Source organism: Nicrophorus vespilloides, unplaced genomic scaffold, assembly GCF_001412225.1.
Source record: "Nicrophorus vespilloides isolate i.1.1-1 unplaced genomic scaffold, Nicve_v1.0, whole genome shotgun sequence".
Taxonomy (NCBI): Eukaryota; Metazoa; Arthropoda; class Insecta; order Coleoptera; family Silphidae; genus Nicrophorus; species Nicrophorus vespilloides.
Window position 1 is genome coordinate 19,671 of NW_017098043.1, and position 23,413 is coordinate 43,083.

The 23,413-nt window shown below is 32.6% G+C and overlaps 3 protein-coding genes, 1 long non-coding RNA gene and 5 other non-coding genes across 9 annotated transcripts; 5 read left to right on the top strand and 4 right to left on the bottom strand.

The window, feature by feature from the left end:
- Nucleotides 1–4,443: 4,443 nt before the first annotated feature.
- On the bottom strand, nucleotides 4,444–4,515 carry Trnaq-uug. Its single transcript has one exon. It is a non-coding gene; the product is annotated as a tRNA-Gln (tRNA).
- Nucleotides 4,516–4,683: 168 nt separating this feature from the next.
- Nucleotides 4,684–4,755, top strand: Trnaq-uug. Its single transcript has one exon. It is a non-coding gene; the product is annotated as a tRNA-Gln (tRNA).
- Nucleotides 4,756–5,657: 902 nt separating this feature from the next.
- Trnaq-uug lies at nucleotides 5,658–5,729 on the top strand. The gene has a single exon. It is a non-coding gene; the product is annotated as a tRNA-Gln (tRNA).
- A 2,446-nt stretch (nucleotides 5,730–8,175) lies between these two features.
- LOC108561566 (sodium channel protein 60E-like) lies at nucleotides 8,176–14,784 on the top strand. Its single transcript, XM_017919566.1, has 17 exons — nucleotides 8,176–8,339; nucleotides 8,440–8,633; nucleotides 8,735–8,840; nucleotides 9,376–9,513; nucleotides 10,553–10,727; nucleotides 10,784–10,902; nucleotides 11,050–11,233; nucleotides 11,305–11,569; nucleotides 11,624–11,939; nucleotides 11,994–12,269; nucleotides 12,332–12,436; nucleotides 12,499–12,690; nucleotides 12,749–13,231; nucleotides 13,296–13,771; nucleotides 13,833–14,052; nucleotides 14,117–14,256; nucleotides 14,522–14,784. Exons 1-17 carry the CDS (start codon nucleotides 8,211–8,213, stop codon nucleotides 14,538–14,540), a joined length of 3,537 nt encoding a protein of 1,178 aa, XP_017775055.1. The 5' UTR covers nucleotides 8,176–8,210; the 3' UTR covers nucleotides 14,541–14,784.
- Nucleotides 14,335–14,406, bottom strand: Trnae-uuc. The gene has a single exon. It is a non-coding gene; the product is annotated as a tRNA-Glu (tRNA).
- Nucleotides 14,785–14,869: 85 nt separating the features above from the next.
- Trnae-cuc lies at nucleotides 14,870–14,941 on the bottom strand. The gene has a single exon. It is a non-coding gene; the product is annotated as a tRNA-Glu (tRNA).
- A 4,057-nt stretch (nucleotides 14,942–18,998) lies between these two features.
- On the top strand, nucleotides 18,999–20,735 carry LOC108561568. Its single transcript, XR_001891021.1, has 2 exons — nucleotides 18,999–19,295; nucleotides 20,616–20,735. It is a non-coding gene; the product is annotated as an uncharacterized LOC108561568 (long non-coding RNA).
- LOC108561567 (NADH dehydrogenase [ubiquinone] iron-sulfur protein 4, mitochondrial) lies at nucleotides 19,576–20,637 on the bottom strand. Its single transcript, XM_017919567.1, has 4 exons — nucleotides 20,371–20,637; nucleotides 20,135–20,297; nucleotides 19,903–20,078; nucleotides 19,576–19,837 (listed from the first exon to the last, which is right to left on the bottom strand). Exons 1-4 carry the CDS (start codon nucleotides 20,421–20,423, stop codon nucleotides 19,660–19,662), a joined length of 570 nt encoding a protein of 189 aa, XP_017775056.1. The 5' UTR covers nucleotides 20,424–20,637; the 3' UTR covers nucleotides 19,576–19,659.
- A 3-nt stretch (nucleotides 20,736–20,738) lies between the features above and the next one.
- On the top strand, nucleotides 20,739–22,394 carry LOC108561560 (protein cereblon; the record flags this gene model as incomplete). Its single annotated transcript, XM_017919561.1, has 6 exons — nucleotides 20,739–20,821; nucleotides 20,880–21,067; nucleotides 21,124–21,396; nucleotides 21,452–21,707; nucleotides 21,764–21,957; nucleotides 22,023–22,394. Coding segments are annotated over 6 exons (1,208 nt in total), but the record flags the coding sequence as incomplete, so codon positions are not given.
- Nucleotides 22,395–23,413: the final 1,019 nt, after the last annotated feature.

The following is a 23,413-nucleotide window of genomic DNA, read 5'->3' on the forward strand; positions in this document are numbered from 1 at the left end:
AGTACTTGAAACTAGTCCAAAAAAAAAAAAATAATATGAAGAAAAACAAACGAACGAACAGAGGTGGGAGACCGTCTATTATTGAATGAATTTAAAGTGTGCTCATTTGTTACGATTGTAAATGGTAATTAGAGAAAGTTTATTTATATATATGTATATGTATATTGAATGTGGATTTAACTATTATATAAATGTTAAGAAGAGACAAAAACACAAGATTTAGAACACTATTTTTATGAGGCACATACATGAGATATATCTATATATTTTTGAGTATGAAATGTTTATTATTAAGTGACGGAGGGTGGAGAAATAAAGCGTATTTTTATTACATGAATTGATGAAGAAAAAGTTAATGATGATACTATGGAGCCAGCCAGCAACAGCAAGACGACGAATTGATTTTGTGATCTGTTGCTCTCGGTTCTTCGAATGGTTATTGTATTGTATTTGAGATGTTTATAATGTTTACAAAATCTGCAAAGAAAATATTAATTTCTATTATTACGTTGACTCTATGGAAAAAAGATGTATATTTTTTTTATTTCTTGAATCATTATTTTCTATAAATATTATAATTGTTTGTAATATTTCATCGTGAAAATAAATGTTGTTAATTTACTATATTCTTTAATTATTCATTTAATGCTGTAATACGCGTTCAAATTTGAATAATTGAAATTAGAACGTTCGAAAAAGTAGTGTTTTCACATTTCATTGATTTTCTCGAAAACTATAATAGATAGAATGAAGCCAATAGATGCATATGAAAGCTGAATGTTTGGGGAATCTAGAAAATATCGATATATTACTGTGGTTTTAGCTGTTTGGCTGCAATTCGTGTTCAAATTTTAAAAAATGCTCGAAAAAGCAGTGTTTTCACATTTCATTGATTTACTCGAAAAGTATAATACATAAAATGAATCCAATAATGCATATGAAAGCTGAATGTTTGGGGAATCCAGCATGTATAGATATATTCCTGTGCTTTTATCCATATTGCTGTAATACGCGTTCAAAGTTAAAATATTGAAATTAGATTAATTGAAATTATTTTTTTTTATTGAAACGGGTGACAGTTATTATTATTATACAATATTTTTTATTTCTCCATTATATTTAAAAAAATACGATAATCAACTGAAGAAAAAACATGTGAAAACTCGATAAAATTGCTTTCAATAAAAGCAAATATTTGAACTTCGATTTCTTGAAATGCGGACACGTATCTTTCAGTAGACATCTGATTTGATAAATTAACCTTACTCCAGAGATTGAAGTGGTATGCAAAAAAAAAGAAGAAGACCGATTCTTGATGGTAAACGTGACATGAAAAAAGATCGTGTTTATTGTGCACACTTAAAAGGGATCCCGTCGTTCCATTAAATTTTATATAAAGGTGTGGCCATCACGACTCATCTTTCTTTCACTATTTGTACCCATTCAATTCATTTTTAAATTTTTATAAATTTTAAAAAATTTATATATTAAAATCAATATGTATGTTTCTTTGTACTTTTTCAGGATTCTTTGTAATTGTAATCATAGTGATTCAAGCACATATATTTCAATAAAAACAATAGTAGACAAATATTGAAATTAAAACAAGTGTTCTATTGTAATAGAAAAAAAATCATATTTTATTGGTATAAATATAAAAAAACGTAAATTCAAAGTCAATCAAAACAAAATAATATAAATTGTGCCCATGAAATATGTTTAAATTTAAATAAAATATAAATTAAAAACTATAAATGCTGAAAAGAATTTCTTTCTTTCTGTATATAAAAATAAATAAAAGAAAACAAATATAAATTTTTACTCCAAAAAAATGTAAGTAAAAATAAAATGACAATTTAATATACATTTAAAAAGAGATAAATCTGGTATAAGTTTATCTTCATATAAATTAGTATTCATTAACAAAATTTAATCATTACTGAAATGTCTGAATTATCATCATTGTTTTTACTTCTTACTATAAATTACCACAAACTAAACTAACATAATTTTGGATTACACCGGGAATATTTGTAATATTAAAAAAAAAATCGTATATTCCTTTATTTTATTCTTTATAATATTAAAGAAATATGTCAAAAATTTCATAACAATTTAAACAGATTTCTTTCAATAAAAAAGAGTCTTCGACCTTCATCATTTAAATCCAGTCACCCTGTTATCCCTTCGTCATGTTGTGTCGTCAAATTCACAAATACTAATCTCATTGAAAAAAGAAATACAAAAAATAAATGTCTAATTTAATACAAAGTTTAATAATAATTAAAGTTATTTAATTTTATTCAATTAATTTATTTGAAAATATTTTTGTATTACAAGCATGTTTCTTGAATTTTTTATACAAAATAGACATACAAATTTATTTATAGTTTTTATAAAAACATGTGGTTCCAATAATGTACCACTAGGTAATTAAAATTAACATTTTTTTTATTTCTTGTGAAACTTTAGAAAACAATTTTGTTCGTGGACTGGAATCACTGAACTTTAAAGGGTTGGAAGACATCAGTAATTTGCAACATTCGCACTATGTTGCAAGCCAATATTCGGCACTGTTTGAAACCTGACAAATAAAGGACTTTATAACTGCATAAAAGTAAATATCACAGAAACTGTATATAGCGACAAGTACGGTTCTCAGAGCCGCATGCGGTTCTTTTGATAATAAATTGCGGCTCCTATGTTAATAAATTCATTTTACTAATAAAAATAGCCTTTGAAAGGTTACGTGCGGCTCCCTAAACTTTTTTAACTGACAAATCGCTCTTTGCTCCAAAAAGGTAGCCCCCTTGTTATATAGCGACTGTGGACAAATACGGCTCCGAGAGCTAAAGTTTTGCTCAATTAAAATTTAGTTTGTTTTGAAATTTTCAACTCGTATTATAGTGAATCCACACTGACCAAAACCGCACTATGTGAGGTATTTCTGGAAGTAGACGTAATAAATGACTTACGTCTTTTATTTATAGAGACATTTCAAAATGTCAAGAGTATTTTCATATCCTATCATATTTCGTGTAGTTTTATTCTTTTGTTACGCAACGGTGGGAATCTGCCCACTGCTTATATACATATGCCAGGTATTCGAATTAAGGATACGCTTACTTCGCGCATACGTATTTCATAGTTTTCTAGATCTCGTGGCTCAAGTTTACAACTGCTTCACTACTACTAGTGGATGCGATTCCTGACTTTGCTTCAATCGACTATTTACGCTATTTGCATACTTGTTCTACATGTTGTATAATGTAAAAAGCTCTTTGAGCTTTTGAAAAGTCACCCGCCCGCCACTGATCTATATATAAAATAAATTAATGATTACGTAAATATTTTAATATAAGCTGTGCATTGTGTTTAAAGCATAATATTAGCTGAAAATATTTGAGCTGTAATTAATTTTACATCCAACTGGTTCAAACAATTTTCAATTATCGCTGTCCGAAACTTTCTGAAATGACACCCCTCTTGCGCGCAAACTTCATTTTATTCATTTTGAAACGGAAAAAAAGAAACGAATATTTTTTTTTTAAAAAGGTAAACTAATAATTAGTCTGCGACTGTTATGTAATTTACGAGCTCGATAAACTGTGGAGCGCCATCCCTCGCGAAATTCCAATACGATTTATGGATGTATGGAACGGCACCCGATTGGAGTTTCTGCAGTATTTTTACAGAAAGGATATAACAACGTTTTTATTTATCGCGCGTATTAACAAATCATTCAATTTCGGTAAACGGATTTTCTGTGTATCAGGAAGAAAATATAGAAAATAACATGAAATATTGTGGACAAATACATTTTGTAATTATTATTATTATATACAGCAATATCTCGCATAGTGCGGGTAATCGCTTCCGTCAACATCCCGGACTGTTTGAAACCGGATTATTCGAGGATCTAAATATAATATAAAAATTTCATTCTATAAAGTGAAAAACTGTTCATTTATATTATATAAAATTTCTTTCTAATAATACAAAACAGATTTGGCATGTTTTACTACACCTTTAAAAATCCTCAGTCAGTATGAAGTCCTAATTTTACAGTTTTAAAAGTTATGGCGTCTCACAGACGCCGCGAGAATAACGAAAGTTTAACTACAAAAATTATATACAGAAATACCTCACATAATCCGGATTCACTAACGTTTTATTATATATAAATTATCAGTTTTTTTTTGTGCGTTTTTTTTTAAATAAAGTTCTTGATTAGTCCGGTTTTAGATTAAGAAAAACGATTGAATCTTTTAACAAAATAAATTTTCTAACATATTTCCAAGCCAAATGTTTTAAGCAAAATATTCGTTTTATTCCAAATATGCAAAAGAATAATGTTCTTTTTAATTCACGTCATATCGAGAGATTTTAATCAATGTAAATTAATATCTCAATTTATTAATTATTGTGTAGAGCGAAAATTTTAGGTTCCACCGAGATTTGAACTCGGATCGCTGGATTCAAAGTCCAGAGTGCTAACCATTACACCATGGAACCTTGTATAATAGAAAAAAAGGTGCAAATATTTTCGCGATAATTATTTCATCGACCTTTGATCATTGATAAATACTTTTTATTGTTTAAAAACATTGATAATTGCTTACTCAGCAACACTGGTTGCCTATCCGTAATTTCGTTCCAATATTTTTTGTTAAACCAGTAACAGGTTCCATGGTGTAATGGTTAGCACTCTGGACTTTGAATCCAGCGATCCGAGTTCAAATCTCGGTGGAACCTATACGTTTTGTAATTATTATATAAATTATATAAAATTCTATTGAGAATAATTATACAATTATATTTTAATAACACATAATATATTCTAACGACTTGATTATATTTTTTTTTACATTTATAGTATTAACAACTTATAGTTTAATACAAGAGTCTGCAACTTTTTGAAATAAGTGAACTAAACTTGTTTCTCACAACAATTAAAATATTTAACAAACTTTTGATACGCAGGCGATAATCTTGTCCCATAAATAATATTTTTGAATATGTCGTCTTTAAAAATGTTAAATAAAATATGTTAAGTCTAAAAAAAACGCTAGCTGCCGATTGTCGTCTTCTATGTTAATAAAAGACAATTATTATTTAATATATATTAGTAAAGATTCTAATATAATTGTGGTCCGCATTGTTGCAATTTTTGTTTTTATTATATTCTGATGTTACTTTATTTTGCAATTTTTGAATTATTACGTTTCATGTTTACAAAAGCAAAAATAAGTGCAAGCACCTTTTCATATTTAAAAATCTTATTTTCATGGAGAAAATCATGGTAGTGGTTCGAGAAAAACAAAATTTTAAGTTTAGTGGTAAATTTATGAAAGATTTTAAAATATAGGTAAAATATTTAGTTTATTACAGTGTTTCTCAAACTTTTAGGTCCGAGACTCCCTTTTGCACTTAAAAGAACCCCGAAGTATACAGTGTATACAATACATATTGATTATTGATAATTGGTAGGTAACTACCAGCTATCAACAGAAATGGAAAGATGCTAATTACTTTGTTATCGTAAGTCAATGTTAATCAACCTACGTTTTCCTGATAACTTAACATTTGCTGAATTTGCATTTTTGGTTGCCTATATAAAAATTTTAAATTTGAAAACCGTTATTTTTTTTCAAACAGGTTCCATGGTGTAATGGTTAGCACTCTGGACTTTGAATCCAGCGATCCGAGTTCAAATCTCGGTGGAACCTAACGTTATTATTATATAAGTCAGTAATCATAAATATATAATAAAAATTTTCAGTTTTTGACTACTGATTTTCGTAAATTTTTATAATAATAAAAATTGTTTTTTAATGATTTTAATGATAACTAACAATGTATTACGAATACAAATTAAATTTCATTTTAATTATTATCTAAGCATTTAGTTATTAATTTACTTATTTAACAATTAAAAACTCTTTTCTCAAATTTCAGTTTAATATTTACAGTGTGTTTACAATGTCTATTATCATAATTAATCGATTTATAATTAAAATAATAACTAATTGTCCTAAATACCAAAAAATAAAAATAGATAAATTATACTAAAACTTTATGTAACAGATGATTCCATAAACAGATGAGACCAAAAGCGTTTGGAACAATGTCGACAGAGAGAAGATAATGAAGTTGATCGGTTTGCTAATCAAATCGAATTACGTAAAACTGTTGAAATTGAATAAAGAGCAGACCGACGTTGAACATTGTTCAAACCGAAACATACAAATTATATGAAATTCGTTTTATATTGATCATTCGGAGCGCCCGAGGACTAAATTAAGCAAATTAACACAGAGCTACGCCAGCAGCTGGACAAGATTAAAACTGACCCGGGGATGGATGTTTCACTTTTTTATTTCTTCTTTCATCTGTTTTATGACGATTACGTAAGGAGCGAAAAAGAGAGGGACGGGAAATACATGGATCCGAGGAGGGAAGTTTTCCTTTTAAACATCGACGTCAATTATTCACGCAGTGTTTGCATATGCAAAAGTATAATTGTAGTACAATTTATGTACATCTCTAGACGGTGTAAACTACTAATTTCCAGTTATTCTCACTGCAAAACTTAAAAATGCATAGGTTTACTACCTTTCCGTGAACCCCAGATTACTGAAATCTGAACTTTCACTGAAAACAACAAGTTTTCAAAGATGCCCGGTCTGTAATGTCCTCATCAACTTAAATATTTTGATAGGAAACCACGTTAATATTTTGGAAAGATTTTTTTACTAACTTTTACACACAATAAGAAAAGAATCCTGAGTAAAAACCCTGAGTAAAATAACAAATAAATGAAGCAAAATTACAAAAATAAATCCCGGAACGAAAAATACAACTTTATATTCAAATAAAAAGTAACCAAATGTAAAATTATGACACACAAAAATATCAAAATACAAAAGAAAGAGATACATTTGACCAAAGGTCTCTCAGGTATTAGAAATAATTGAATGGATATTACTTATTAAATATTATTTTTATTTTTGAGACTATTATGTAAAAATTACTCAATTCATCAACGCAAATATGGTAAATTTAATATTTCAATTATATTTTTTCACAAAGCATACATTTTGGTTAATATTTGTTCAATTATTAAACTGTTTTAAAAATAACCATATAATACTTTCAAAAATACAAATTCTTTTTATTTAATTCAACGTCAACTTTTTTTTTTCTACATCTACTTTTCGAATATAAAATTATGTAATAAACTGTAAGTTTTAAGTGCAAGTGCTGCTAGTCCGGGAAAACGCTAAGACTTTAAGATCTAACTAATAACTTCTTTATTAAAAGACTTGAAGTAAATTCTCTACGACGAATTAAGTTGGTGGGGTTTGCAAAAATCGGATAATCTTTTAAAATACTAGATTTTTTTCTCGTCGTTCGTGGGATTGCGATAGGGACACTAAATCGGGATTAAATCTAAATCGGCTGTACAAACAGTCTAATCAATGGCAAAAAGGTTTTTTCCCCAATATTTGAATCTAAATGTAAAATTTACAAATAAAATACATAAAGTGTCATAATCAACAAGTCTTTGTTTGTTGTTGTAATTGTAACATGTTTTCCACATTTATCAATGTGATGACAAATTATATTGGAGTTATGTTTGTCAGGAAGTAACGAGCAGCTATATAAAAGGAACGTTTCCAACAGAGTTGTCCGCATCCTCATCCTCTTTCCATACAATTTGCGAATGTTGTCCAGCAGTTTAATGCGACATCATTTCGGAATTCATTTGATTTTAAGCAACAAGTTTATGTATTAATACAAATTCAGAATACATTTAACCCGTATTCCAAATCCTGTTTTAGGAAAAAAATAGCTTTTTTTTTAAACCCTGCACTAATTACAAAAGTTTTATTTTGAAAGTGGAACTATCAGAATAAGTTATAATTAAATATTAAATAAATATATTTTTCAATAATATTTGTCATGTTGTGTAGAATTTTAATCGAAGCCATTTCTTCTTAGACTTCTCAATAAATACTTAATTCAAGAAAAATATTTTATCAGTTCTAATGGACTTTTAATCTTCATCTCAATCGAAACTAATTTAATTTACTTACTGCATTAGAAAACTTGTTCTAACGGTTGATTTACTAGTTACTTAATAGAATGTATGTTTATTGTTTCAGGTGTTTACATCGATATTCACATTAGAATGTTGTTTGAAGCTGATGGCGTTGAGCAAGGATTTTTTCCAATGCGGCTGGAACATCTTCGATCTGATTATAGTATCTGCGAGTTTGCTGGATTTGATCTTCGAGCTGGTCGACGGACTGTCTGTCCTTCGAGGATTGCGTTTGGTGAGGCAATTGAATTCCTAAAACGTATGCATTCTAATCTAATTTTCGCCACCCTCTGTTCTTCTTCTTCTGTTCCATTTACACATACACACGCTTACAGTTGAGGGTATTAAAGTTAGCCCAAAGTTGGATAACAATGAAAGTTCTCCTGAGCATAATCATAAGCACGATCGGTGCTCTGGGAAATCTCACGTTCGTCTTGGTTATTGTCATATACATTTTCGCCGTCATCGGCATGCAGCTCTTCTCCAAAGATTACACGCCGGATAAGTTCGCTCCGGATCCAGTTCCCAGGTATTGATGAGAAAACCGTTTGTACATATACAGAAGAAAAAGGAGAAGTGTATTTGTGGTGTTGGCTAGATATGAAACGCGGGATGTTTCTGCTTTTTCAGGTGGAATTTCACCGACTTTTTTCATTCCTTCATGATGATCTTTCGCATCCTGTGCGGTGAATGGATCGAACCCCTCTGGGATTGCATGCGAGCTGAAAGCACAGAGGTACGTGGCTGAAACCATTTATTACATTAGACTCTATAATTTAACGGCCCGAAGGATTCCTTCGACACCTTAAACACATGAATACAGTATCTACCTTCTTTCCATGAAAACATTCTATTTCTGCATTTCATGTGATCAATAATCACCAATACTACTTCAGAAAAATCAACTTTAATTCATCAATTTTCTACTTCTACTTACACAATTAATTATTGTTTGTTTTCAATTCCAACAATGTAAAATATTCCTCTTATTATCCAAATTTAAAGTCCAATAATTATTCTACCCTCATACTAGAAAAAAATAACTCCCAACAATTCATAAGATTAAAATGTATATAATGTATTTGCGTAACTTTAGTAAGTTAGCTGTCCCCTAGGCTTCATCCTAAATTTTTAGATAAAAAAGAAATTGTTTGTATATTATACTATTTTACGATTAAATTATACAATTTATATACTTATTCATTATTTCAAATATATTTTTCTATTAAATTGTGTTTATGTAAATTTACGTTTTAATTCTTCTTTTTTAGGGCCCTGGTACATGTCTTGCAATCTTCCTACCAACTTTAGTAATGGGTAACTTCATGGTCCTCAACCTCTTCTTGGCTCTGTTGCTTAACAGTTTCAATTCCGAAGAATTGAAAACGAGGAAGGAGGTATTCATAAAGGGGAGTGTTTTAACGACTTACCATACAGCACTTTCGTAGTATCTTGCGATTATTAGCGAATATTATACACACATTTGATTAGATAGAAAACAAAGTTAAGAATGGTTCATTAGTAACAGAAGTTATTAACCTTCGACGGTAAAAAAAAAAAGAAAATAGAGAAAAATAATTGCAGAGAATATTTGTATAGTTTACGTGGTTTCAACGGAATCGTGATCGCAGTCCATTTCAGCCTGAAATAAATCAAAAGCGCGTTTCATGTTTCTGAAATCAAGTAAACTATGGCATGTATCTAAACCATAAATAACAGGACAAAATAAAATGGAAAAGTATGGAGGAGGATTTAAATTCGAAATTTCCTTATCGAAATTCGCTTTTGAAGCAATTCCGTTCATTTCTTTGTTCCTGATATTCGGATTGTATTAGAATTATAATTTTGAAGTTAGAACCTTTTTTTTAGCCCCCCCGTAGCATTAATTTTATTTACTATTCTTTTTGTTTATTGTATACGTAAATATATATAATTATCTAAACGAGAGAGACGTTATGTAAGAGGCAAGATACTATTTGGTGTCTGCTGGTAAGTTTCAAGCAATGCTCCTTTTGTGTTTGTGGCGTGACGTCTACGTAATGTATACTTTGCATGCTGCATGACCATTATTTAATTTTAATACTCATTACTCCGTCTTTTTCTTTAGCCTCATTTTCTTTGTCATTTGCAGACTATCACCAAAAACACACGGTGTTTCATGTCCGAAATGTATATACTTTCTACACTTTCAGAAGCTCAAATATTACTTATTTTAGAATTTCATTTACAATATTAACTTTCTAAATGAAACACCGGGTGAAGAAAATGTCTTTATTGCAATTTTACGTATGCACAAATGCTGTTAAATCTATTGTAACTGGATTAATTATAACGAAACTGTAATGTGCTACACGCATTTGTGTCTGTACTTGCAGTGTGTACTAATATGTGTATCTGTTTTGTTTATATAATGATCGTATTAATAAAGTTGTGATTTAAAACCTATAGGAAGTAGGCGATGAGTCGAAATTGGCACAGAGTTTCGAACGAATTAGGGAGCTCGTTAGGAAGAAAAGGCAACAGAGGATGCAAGAACAACATCAGAATGAAAATAATTCTCGATTGGAGCAGATTGTCCGTGAAGTTATGCAGAGACACGCAGAAGAGGAAGCCTTCCAAAAAGGTAATCACTCTATGATCACTAAAAGTTATATTTGTTTAATTTAATATCATTTCCAGTGGGTAGGACAACTAAAGCTTTACAAACAGTGGTTGCTTTTCCTAGAGACAAGAGAAGCTATCAGGAAGCTATGAACAGACCAATATCGATCATAAGCTATGATCCACCAGAATATCAAGTAATTATATTTAAAGTACAATCTTTCAAGGATTCATTTTTTTAATCAAACCTACTAATTCAGCTTATTGTCTATATGAGACAGAATGCTGAAGAAAAGACAAAAAAATGTTGTTGATAATATTGCATTTTTTTTTTCTGTAAATAGGAAGTAGAAAGAGGCGATGGACAGATGTCTCAGGTGAAAGGTTATTCAACATTAATAAATGGAGCATCTGAGGAAGGAGAATGCTACGAGAAAAAGCCATTAGTTTTAAGGAATAAACAATTGAGTATCGACTTGAAGCAAAAGAGAATCTCAGCTAACCGACCTACTGTAAAGGCAACGAAAGGTACGTCAGTATTTTAGAAAAATATAAATAATTTTAGAAAATTTAAATGAAATAAATTTTATTGTATCTAGATGAAAGCGTAGAGAGTGTGGAAATGAAAAATATGAATCGCGGAGCTTCGGCTGATACAGAGAATGACGAAGAGTCAGCTCTGTGTCCGCAAAGAAGTAAGGACCTTGGACAGGCTTTGGTTTCGTACGTGGATGAGTTAACAGTCGGAGGGAGGAGAAATTCCAAAGGGCAGTTTATCGATGGTATGGGCAACTTCCCTTATTTTGGTAGAAACAAAAAGCCAAAAGCACCACCCGATTGTTTTCCTCAACATTGTTACCAAAAGTATTTGACTCGTGCACCGAATTTCGACGTCCTTAACTTGCGTACAAATTTCAGGTGCGGTTGCTGGAACAAGTGTCTGAAAACGAAGGTCGGTCTAAAATGGACCCAAGGTAGAACAGCTGTTGTTTCTGTCGTCGATACACCAGCATTCGAATGGTTCATCCTGGTGTTAATCTTTGCTTCGAGTGTTACCTTGTGCTTTGAAGATATCCATTTAGACGAAAATCCAAACTTGAAGGCAGTGCTCTATTGGACCAACTTAGCATTCTCGATGATCTTCGTCATTGAGATGGTCTTGAAATGGATTGCTCTGGGATTTCACAAATATTTCACCAGTTTCTGGACTCTGTTAGATTTCCTAATTGTTTTTGTAAGTTTTAAGCGGTGTACTTGTGTGCAGATATACTGAGTTCTGTAATTTTAGGTTTCACTGTTCAGTTTATTAATTGAAGAGAACGAAAATTTAAAAGTGCTAAGATCTTTGCGTACATTAAGAGCCTTGCGACCCTTAAGGGCGATTAGTAGATGGCAAGGTATGAGAATTGTAGTGAACGCCTTGATGTATGCCATACCAAGTATCTTCAATGTTTTGCTAGTATGCTTAGTGTTTTGGTTAATCTTTTCAATTATGGGGGTGCAATTTTTTAGTGGCAAATTTTATAAATGCGTTGACGAAACCGGCGAATTGTTACCTATTCATGTAAGTACCAAAACTCACTGAAATTATTTAAGTAATTAACAAATATATTTTTTCAATTGCAGATTGTTAATAACAAGTGGGAATGCAGTGAACAAAATTTCAGTTGGATCAATTCGAAGATATCCTTCGATCACGTTGGCATAGCGTATCTGGCCCTCTTTCAAGTGGTAATTTGTTATGACTTATGTAACTTAGTGACCAAACTTTAATATCACATATATTCCTGAAGGCCACATTTGAAGGATGGATGGAAGTCATGGCTGATGCAGTGGACGCTCGAGGCGTCAACTTGCAACCTCAGCGAGAAGCAAATCTCTACGCTTACATTTATTTCGTGATCTTCATCGTTTGCGGCTCTTTCTTCACCCTCAACCTGTTCATTGGAGTTATTATAGATAATTTCAATATGTTAAAAAAGAAGGTTAGTTTATTGATCTGAAACTGCTGTTAAAAAGACACTATAATTATTAATATTTCAGTACGAGGGAGGAGTACTTGAAATGTTCCTAACTGAAAGTCAAAAGCATTATTATACAGCGATGAAGAAATTGGGGAGGAAGAAACCGCAGAAGGTTATAAGAAGACCTCTGAATCCGTTTTTGGCGATGTTCTATGACCTTTCGAATTCGCGTCGATTCGAAATAGCAATTTTCGTGCTGATCTTTCTGAACATGTTGAGCATGGGAATCGAGCATTACGATCAGCCTCATGCTGTCTTCTTCATACTGGAAGTGAGCAACGCTTTCTTCACCACAGTTTTCGGATTAGAAGCCATCGTAAAGATAATCGGTTTGAGGCATCACTACTTCACGGTGCCTTGGAATGTCTTCGACTTTTTACTGGTACTGGCTTCTATATTCGGTATTCTCATGGAAGATATAATGATAGACTTTCCCGTCTCGCCGACATTGTTAAGAGTAGTGAGAGTTTTTAGGATTGGTAGAATTTTAAGATTAATTAAGGTAATTGTACCAATTTCAAGGTGATTATTTGTGTGGTTAATTGTGGGGTTTTGTATTTTTTTAGGCCGCTAAAGGAATTAGGAAATTATTATTTGCATTGGTGGTTTCGTTGCCGGCTTTGTTTAACATCGGAGCTCTTTTGGCTTTGATAACATTTATTTATGCCATTATTGGCATGTTTCTGTTTGGGCACGTGAGGCAACAAGGTGCCTTAGATGATATGGTGAACTTTCAAACATTCGGGAGATCGATGCATCTTCTCTTCAGACTTATCACCTCGGCAGGATGGAATGATGTCTTGGAGTCGCTGATGATAGCACCTCCAGATTGCGATCCTACTTTCAAGAGGCAATCGAATGGGGACTGCGGATATCCCCTCTTATCGATAATCTACTTCAGTAGCTTCATCATCATCAACTATATGATAGTCATCAACATGTACATAGCTATAATCCTGGAGAATTTCAATCAGGCGCATCAAGAGGAGGAGATTGGCATTGTCGAGGATGACCTAGAGATGTTCTACATAAGATGGTCAAAGTAAACATTGTTAATTGTTAAAACATTTGAATCGTTTACTTAAACCTATTTTATCATCCAGATATGATCCTCACGCAACGCAGTTCATCGGGTTTTCTCAGCTGTCCGATTTCATTGCATCATTGGATCCTCCTTTGGGTATTTCCAAACCTAATACTGTTGCTTTGGTCAGCTTCAATTTGCCGATAGCGAAAGGGAATAAAATCCATTGCTTGGACATATTGCATTCTCTGGTCAAGCATGTTTTAGGACACGTAGAGGAAACGGATAACTTTAGACAGGTATACAGTTTCATTCATATTATGTAATCATATAAATAATGGACACATTTTTTTCAACGTGTAGTTACAAGACCAGATGGACATAAAATTCAAAAAGCAATTTCCGACTAGAAAAGAATTAGAGATAGTCTCGTCGACGAGAATCTGGAAGAGGCAGGATAAAGCGGCGAAGATTCTGCAGAAAGCGTTCCGTGATTACGTAAGGTATGTGAACACCATGAATCGGCCATCAGTTTAATAGCCTATTTCATGCAAATTAAGAGATTCTTAAAGCAAAAGGATTTCCGATACCGGGAATCGAACCCGAGCCTCCTGGGTGAAAGCCAGGTATCCTAGCCACTAGACCATATCGGATCATAAAAAATGACGTTCGAATCAACTTTTTCTTCTCTTGTTCGCCAAATTAGAGCTAAAAGCACCGATCACTAATTACATTTTAATTAATTTCACAATTTTATAACATCCGCAGGTGCAAAGCTTTTTCTTAAATTCCATTCACTCCACACCAAATTTAATGCAATCTTCGACCAAAAACGAAACACCTATATCAGCCTAAGTATGTTATGTTTTTTTACGCAGAAAAGGGATTCAGGATTTTCAGTACTAACAGATTCTACAAAACACATGCTTTTTGCAACTCCAAATTCAAAATCTTTCGTAATCTATTGAATCAGTAACTGAAATCCTCATGCCCTCATAAAATATATAAATAAACAAATTCATTATTAAATTTACCACATAAAGTTCCATTAGAATTACATCATGTAGAATCTACATTGTAGATGGCTTCATATCATTCATTATCAAACCAAAAATATTCCGGTACCGGGAATCGAACCCGAGCCTCCTGGGTGAGAGCCAGGTATCCTAGCCACTAGACCATACCGGATTATATAAGAAAGATTATGATTATTTTTTTTGGTAAAAAAAATATATAATATCTACATAACAATTATATAATTAGAAACTCACATTTGAAGAGTTTTCTTACGCACCCTGATTTAGCACCATCGAGGTACTACATTTTAAACTATCAAGTAGTGTATTAACCAATTCTCATCTAGGGCTTTCACTTTCTCAACTTCTCTGTAAATCTGTTACACACTTTCATATAGAAAGTATGCTAAGTAAAAAATAGGGTATCTATCCTTTTCTGGATTTTGTATGAATTTAGGAATTTCTATTTGCAATTGAGTTATACTTCTTATTTAGGTTATCTTAATTTAGATTGAGCAATGCTGATTTATTCATATTCAAAATTAACTTTAACCCCAATATGCCTACAAATAAAAATAACATGAAAAACTAATTATTTGTAAATATAAAAATCTGTTTCTGCTTCATCTACTGAATCAACATCTATGGTCTATCAAGATTCATCCCTTGATATACCAACCAAATTAAAGGGTAATTCCTCTTTTCTAGACATTTTCTAGAAAATTATAATAATTGCCCACTAGGCATGTTCAAAAGGTGGTACAATGCGTCTACCAGCCATCAAAGAGTTAAAAGTTTACTAATAAGTTGATCAGACAAAATTTAATACTAGTAAATCAAATAATTACTTATTGTTTTTTTTTTAAATTAATTTTTGATATCTAAATATAGTCTGTAGTGGGCATGTTCGGGTTAAAAGTACAATTGAACGATATCGCTTATTTTTATTTTTTAATATTAGAATTATTCAGGGCTCGCATTGTTTTCTTCTTTTGAGTTTTGGGATTGTATTAGTTACGCTTTAATCTTCTTTGAAGTTATTATCCAATGGGTGGATAGTATTGTATCGCATCTCTGTTTGTGTTTGTAGGAAGAAGCGGGAGCGAGAGCAGCAAGAACTGGAGGACGAGCAGACGCAGACCTCGTCGCCGGGCGATTGGAAGGGTCGCCTGTCGGCATTCTTGCATGTTCATCGAGGGAGTCGCGCCTCCTCTCGCAAGTCCTCTAGGGCCTCAGACGCGAGCGACCTGAGTGAGTTGGGTGGTCCGTGGCTGAACCTGCCGCTTCTCCTGCTGTCGAGCGCTGCAAACGTGGACCCAGAGGAGTTGGATTTGTCGCGCGAATCCGCCGATGTGAGCATCAAGATTAGCGGGGCGACCCCGGAGGCGACGACACCCAATTCCGGCATGCTGCCACCGATGGGACATCAACCCCGACGTCGCAGCATGTACAACTTCCCGTTCTTCCTGCGACACCAGGACGCCGTCGAGACGTCCGACGACAACAACTCGCCGCCCACCCTCAAGAAGACTTCTATTAAACCCTCAGGTACGGCGCAATCCCTGCACCCTGCCATGGCCGACGACCCCAAACCAAAGCGCGGCAGCATCATCCGCCGAAAGCGATCGGTGAAGAACAAACAGCAAACAGCAGGATTACCCAAGAACAACAACGACGCCGGAGCCAAGCACGGCACGGACGTCAGCATCCTGGTGACTGAAGCGTCTCCGGAGACGCCGGCTGCGCGACCTCCTCTCCACAGACAGCAAAGTGAAGCCACCGTAGTGCAAGTGCTCGTGCACCGGGAGAGTGAGGAGTACAACCAAGAAGACGAGGACGAGAGTGTACCAATCGTGCACCGCTCAAGCAGCTCCTCCGATCTCCAGACCCCGGACACCAAACGTAACACCACAACCGAATGCAGACGTGATAGCTGATGCGAGTAAACCCTGTACATAATCGCACGTACATAAATGCAATAATTGTTTCGTTTCTAAAACTACTCAAGTTATCTGAACCCTTGGAGTTAAACATACAAATCGCTTCCAAACGTAAGAAACATTAAGCAACAAATAATCTCACACCAATAGGTTTACCTGATACGGAGGTATCGAGTATCGTATACTTGAATTAACATCGAAAAAAGAAATAGTGAATATAAAAGAAAAGTTTAGTTTCATTTTGGGGAGGTTTAAATAAAATCAAATAATCGCTTCTAGTAATTAAAAGTAACCAAATCTGAACCAAACGATACGCATACTTCTATTGGTTTTACGAATTAAGCAATTGACACACCACATTGAATTATTAACGTTTAGTTTAATGAGGCAAACATACTCATTCAAAGTCAATTATTATGAAAAAAAAAAGAATGAAATGAAAAGTCAAAATATTTAAGATAATTTTTAAACTGTACATACTGTAAGCAAAAAATGAAAACACAAAATAATGTCGTACAATCAATAAATAAATATCATTAGATGAATTCGAGAGAAAGAAATTATATATATATAAATATACTAGGAAATAATTATAGATTTAATTTCCAGTTTTCGTTCAAAACTATATAAGAAAAACGTTCGTTTCCGTAACGAAATTTCTTAAAAAAGAGCGAATCAATTGTTGCGTTTCCGCGTCAGAATGGACACCTTTTTAAAATAGATTTTAAACTAGTTGATTAAGCTCAAAATTATAATGCATTCGGTGAAAATTCGCGGAAACAGCATTTTAGATTCGAAATACACAAAAAAAAGTAAAAATATATTTTTACAATTTATTTTTCAGCACAAAGCATATTTCTCAGTTGTCCTCACAAAAGACGAAAGAAAAATTTAGATTTACTTTTTATTTATTTTTCTTAGCAAAAGAGTATTGACAATATAATAATGGAGGGCCTATTTATTATATTGATAAGCTTAGTCGAACGGAAACTTAAACAAACAAACAAACAAAAATGGAGAACATATTATTCTTAATGAGTGAATTGTCGACGGGGGACGATGTATTTTTACGTAATTAGTGAATATAATGAGAAGCAATTTAAGAAGCTTGAAAAAAGTATATATTATATATATATTTGATCTTCCCACAGATGCGCATTTCGTTCTTGATTTGTTGGTTTTTAAGTGACAATAAGCAAGATTCTTTTTCGTTGTCTGTTGTGTTTTAGTACTTTTTGAAGATCATACAGGGGCCATTTTTAATAGAGTGTATCAGAACACGAGAAAGAGAATTCTTATCAAACGCAATTTTACAATTATATATATATATATTATGCAATAAACAAAAAAGTAATTTTGTTAAGGAGACAAAAAAAAACTAATATTAACGATATATATAAATTATATAATTACCAAAGGCAATTTAAAACAAAAAAAAAAGTATATAAATATACTATAAAGATATATTAAATTGAAAAGAACATAAACATATTTAGAAAAGCTTATATGAATTTTTAAAGTTAAACTAATAGTTAACAAGAACAGAAAAGAAATGTTAAGATTATTGTACATTATTAAAATTAAACGACGTTGAGTGATTTTTCTTGTTTACTTATCTGAAGTAATTATTGTTATCGAATTATTTGATTTATTATAAATAATAAAGGTATTTACTTTCGCCATATGGTTATTAATATTATTCCTTGCAAATGTGTTTAATGCCAAAACAAACAAAAAGAAAAAAAAACTTATATTGTTTATATCTTGTAAATACTATTAAGCCAAAGTCTTTTCGTTTTAGCTGTATTATAATAATAATAATATATAATATTGTTAGTAGTAATACCTAGATTGCCTTCATTCAACATTTATACAATTGTTAATTTATTATTAAGTCTGGTAATTGTAGCGTTTTAGCGGTTTAGCTTTAAAATTTCAAAATAAAAATTTGCGAAGTTGAAGCATTTACCATATAGCATCATAATAGCATAGCATCCCAACTGATCCTACGCTACCGGCGCATCCACCGACATTGCAAATACAATTTTAACACGTAACTGCCAGGCATTTAACGGTAGTACTTTAATGATAGAAAACTGATAATATTATCTTTTCTTATCTTAACACTGAAGATCTTAAACTAATAAAACTGATCTTCTATTCATGTATATTTTAATGTTAAATAATTAACAGTTTCAAGAATCGATTCTATCATCATCGTTTTACATGAAAATCAACCATGAAGTTTCATTCAAATTTTATTTCAAAATTAAATTGTTGATTTATAAAGTTGAACCCTTGAAAACGAAATGATTAAAAGAACACATGATCACGAAAAGAACAGTGAAGACACTACGTAACTATTATAACATAACAACAGTAAAATTCTGATGACTTTTGACTTTCCTTCAAAATTAATAATAGTAACCAAATTGCAAAAAAAAAACAAACTTTAAATCAAATGGAAATACATAGTTTCTGACGATTTCTGCACAGCCTCATAATATTGCTGACGTGGCAATCAATACGTTGGAAAAGGGAGTAATCTGTCATTACGTGGCGAAAGAAGTAAACCACCTTCGATTTGTAAGTATAAAATATGCATGATTTATAAGTTCTAATGTTATTTCGTGGCAATATAAAGAATATCAACATGTTATTTGTTCAATATTACTGTTTAAATTGATATATTTTGCCGAAATAACGAAATGTCTGATACAAATTCACCAGATTGTTTCTGTTTAACAAGAAAATTTGTTTTTGTTTTATATCTATCAAAGTAAATAGTGGAAAAACGTTGCTGAAATCCGTGGTTAGTTTCAAAAATATCTTCTTTAGACTTTCGTTGAAATTGTTTAAAATGAAATAACTCAAAGTTAATTTATTGTATTCTCAACAAGTTATTTTCTTTTTATATGTACAATTAAATTCCATTCATTAAATACTGAGTTTACTTGGTGGAAACCCTGGTACGCTTGTTCCATGAGAAATTTACGCCATAGCTCTTAGGTCTCATTTCCTTGGTAGTTCCCTCCTGCAAGAACCATTGCCAACCATTCTTCTCACAATACGAAATTGCTTCTTCCTTGGTAGAGAATTGAATTTTCATATTGGACATTGGATCACCACTGAAATCGCAACCGAAAAATCAGATATATTCATTACTTTGTCATAACTTTTTTTTTCTCCTTACGAAGAGGCCCATCCCATAAGTGGATTCTCCCAACGTTCCCTGTTATCAAACTCCATTTCCCAGTGACCGATATTATCGGTGCCACTTTGCATGGAATTCTTTGCGGGCACATAAATCCTCACTTTTCTTCCCTTTATGTGCTCCTCAGGGATACCAGTGATTGGTGCAATATTAACCTGAAGTATTAACGACCTTAATATGCGCTGGATATTGATTATTTAAAGACACTCACAGGTCCTTCGACGGTTATATAACCTTGCATTCTCTTCCTATCGGCTGCCTCCTCAGGCTTCAAAAGGGCTAAATCATTTTTGATCTGCGGAGCCTCCTTCTGGTTGAGGCTGTCACTAAAGTCCTTGCACTTAAATGATGTAGTTGAAATAGGAGCTGTTTGCCTACGGATTGAGGTTATGTTTTTATTATGATATCAGGACGTTATGTAACTGAATTGAGGATGACGAGTTTTACCATAATCCTGCACATTTCATCAAGGAACGGCTCCTCAATAACACTGAGGCCATATTTCTGTTTAAAATATATCTTCCAAATTTGACAAAAACTAATGGTTAACAGTGGGTGAGTTTGACACTTAGACGTCACAAAAAGCACCACCGTGCGGATTGTGCATGGAACTATCCTTCCCAAAGCTTCCATTCGGTTGTCAACAGTTGTCAATAAATAAAAATAGACATCAATATTGTTGTGATTTTCAGGAGTATTAAATAATTGTTTGGTTACGGGGAGCATTAGAAAGTCAACACGTCGAGGTTTTTCAGAAGATTCTTGTGCATTGCAAGGATGTCGGATAACGACGACGATTTGGAGGCAGTCGANNNATGAAGACACAGATGATGATATATTTCAACAAACAAGTGGAGATCAAAGTCCTTTTGATAGGAACTTACCCACAACTCATGAAGTAAGTTAAAGCAAATAGTTTAATTTCAGGATATTATTTTTTATTTTATATTTTTTAGTATTTAGGTAAATTGGAGAATATAAGTGGTTACACCATTTTTGACCATGGCCAGATCATTGAACTGGATGCAATGTGCACTAAAACCATGGTATTTCCTGGCTTCACATTACCATTGGTTATCCAAAACAGTTTCAGCTGGGAGAAACAACTCAAGGACGGCTTCATATTTGTACTTACTTGCTACAAGTGAGTAGTGTAGATCTTTGTTCCATTGAATATGTTTATTGTTGATTGGTTTCCAGTAACAACAAAACCAGCATTTTCGAGTATGGGGTTGTCATGGAAGTGTATGAAACAAATGATAAAAACGCGGAATCCGTGCATCTAAAGGCGAAGGGCCGACAGCGATGTCGAATCTTACCGCCAATCGAGGTACCTGTAGCTTCGATGCATCGAATGCGACGTGTCAAGGTGCAGATCATCAGCGATTACAACCTATATTCACCGCTCATCTCAACGCAGCTGAACAATTTGAAGCGCAGGGCGACGATCGAATGGAAACCAGAAAACAGAAAGTACTCGTTTTATTATGTTTACGTTTGCGCTGTTCTTACAGCATCCTGTTTTCAGATTACGCAAGTATCATGCAGCGCAATTCAATCAGGCCAGCTTCGTGTATGATATGTACGAAGAGGAATATTATAAAGAAAAGATATTGGACATTATTTACCAATATTTTATTAAAGATAATATACCGCGAGATCCGTTAACGTTGTCTTATTGGTTTGCACAAAACTTCCAATTGACGCATGAGGAGAGACTGAATATTCTCGCAGCTGGAACTACGCTGGAGCGACTCAGGCTCGAGTTGAGCTTTTTGCGTTTGGTAAATTTCTTTCTAATGTTAACCGAATAATAAATTAATTATATTTACGTTTACAGAAACGTAATATATGCTGCAGCAGGTGCGGATCATACATCTCCGAACTGGATAAAGTCTTTGCGATGTCGAAGGACGGAGTGCAGAGCAATTATTGCAATCCGTTCGGTATCGTTTACGAAACTCTAACCGTTACCGAATGCGAGAACGTGTCTTTGGAAGGATATCCAAGCAAGAAGTTCACATGGTTCCCGGGGTACTCTTTTCCACTCTTTCTTTTTTATTTTTTGGTACATATTATAACATTCGCGATGATTTCAGGTATTATTGGACCATTTTGAAATGCAAAACGTGCACAGGACATCTGGGTTGGCGCTTCAAATCCGATAAATTGTCGCCTCCGACTTTCTACGGTTTGGGTAGGAGCTGCGTTGAAATTAAAATTATCGATGATATGTACGTGAAGAAAGTATTCGACGAGTTGAAAGCTGAGCTAGAAAACCATAATTTTAGTTCATTATATATAGAAACGTGAATTTTGGCTTTCTTTCATGTATATAATTAATTAATGCATACTTATATATGTTATATAACGATTGTATGTATCTAAACTGTGTGTGTCTATAATTATATATTTTTTTTCTGATGAAATAATACTGGTATCACATCTACTTAATAAATATTTACTGTATAGTTTATGCTGCTTTTCTAATATCTTTTTCTTTTTCCTCTTCTTTACTTATATAATAGCTTATATAAAAACATATTTGTAGTTTATTAAAATATAATAAAAATAAATTACTTTATAAAAGAAAACTGATTGACTTGCGCTCAATAAGCATATAATAAATGTTGTTTATTAATGAAAATATTGCTTTAAAATAATCATTTCAAGAAATTTCATCTAACAGAAATTTGCATTTGAATATTTTCAAAATTATTTAAAACCATGTATTTATAAATATATTCATTGTTCTTAGTTGCCTCATAACTTGAGGTTCTAGAAAAAACATGTAAATCGAAATTGTACCTTTTTGAAGGTATGCAAACAAAAACCTTCCTTCCCACTTCTTCATTTGGCTTCTGCATTACGCACCAACAAGTCAGCCAAAATAACACTTATTCTTCGGATTTCTTCTTCCGCCCAAATAATTAAAGTAAACAGATCTTCTTCCAATAAAACCATAACTTCCTTCTTCAGTCCAAATAATCAAAATAAACAATTTCTACTAACGAAACTAATTAAACGAAACTATTAAACCAAACTTAAACTAACTTACTAAAATATATACATAAGAGAGATACGGCAAGACAGGTAAAAAACAAGAAAGGTTACGAGTCGAACATAAAAATATAATGTATTTCGAACCGGAGTCCCAGCGGATCAGTACATAGGTTCTTGGAGAGACGACCTCGGAAGGGTGTAAATTAGAAACGTTAACAAATTTAAATCATATGGAGGCATTAGATGTTTTAAAAAAACTTCAGAATTGCTTTGTAGTCGCAACAAAAATATCAACATTTATTTTTTATAAACCGTGAAAAAGCGAAAAGTTGTAACTGTGTAAAACGAGGGATAGAGTAATTGTTAAGAAATTATTATGTCATGTATGTTAGTGACCAAATCGTAATAAATAATTTTCAATAAAATAACAATTTAGTAAGTAGTTTGAGGAAGAATCGGTTCAAAATATGATTACTTATTGAATATG

What these genes read in the sequence shown, in the direction of transcription:
- LOC108561566 (XM_017919566.1), top strand. Translation starts at nt 8,211, where the DNA reads ATGGCGTTGAGCAAGGATTTTTTCCAATGCGGCTGGAACATCTTCGAT. An exon ending in AGAGGAAGCCTTCCAAAAAG is followed by an intron (nt 10,728 to 10,783) that starts GTAATCACTCTA and finishes TATCATTTCCAG; the next exon opens with TGGGTAGGACAACTAAAGCT. An exon ending in GCGAATTGTTACCTATTCAT is followed by an intron (nt 12,270 to 12,331) that starts GTAAGTACCAAA and finishes TTTCAATTGCAG; the next exon opens with ATTGTTAATAACAAGTGGGA.
- LOC108561567 (XM_017919567.1), bottom strand. Translation starts at nt 20,423, where the DNA reads ATGGCCTCAGTGTTATTGAGGAGCCGTTCCTTGATGAAATGTGCAGGA. An exon ending in ATGAAATGTGCAGGATTATG is followed by an intron (nt 20,298 to 20,370) that starts GTAAAACTCGTC and finishes CTCAATCCGTAG; the next exon opens with GCAAACAGCTCCTATTTCAA. An exon ending in CTTATGGGATGGGCCTCTTC is followed by an intron (nt 19,838 to 19,902) that starts GTAAGGAGAAAA and finishes TTGCGATTTCAG; the next exon opens with TGGTGATCCAATGTCCAATA.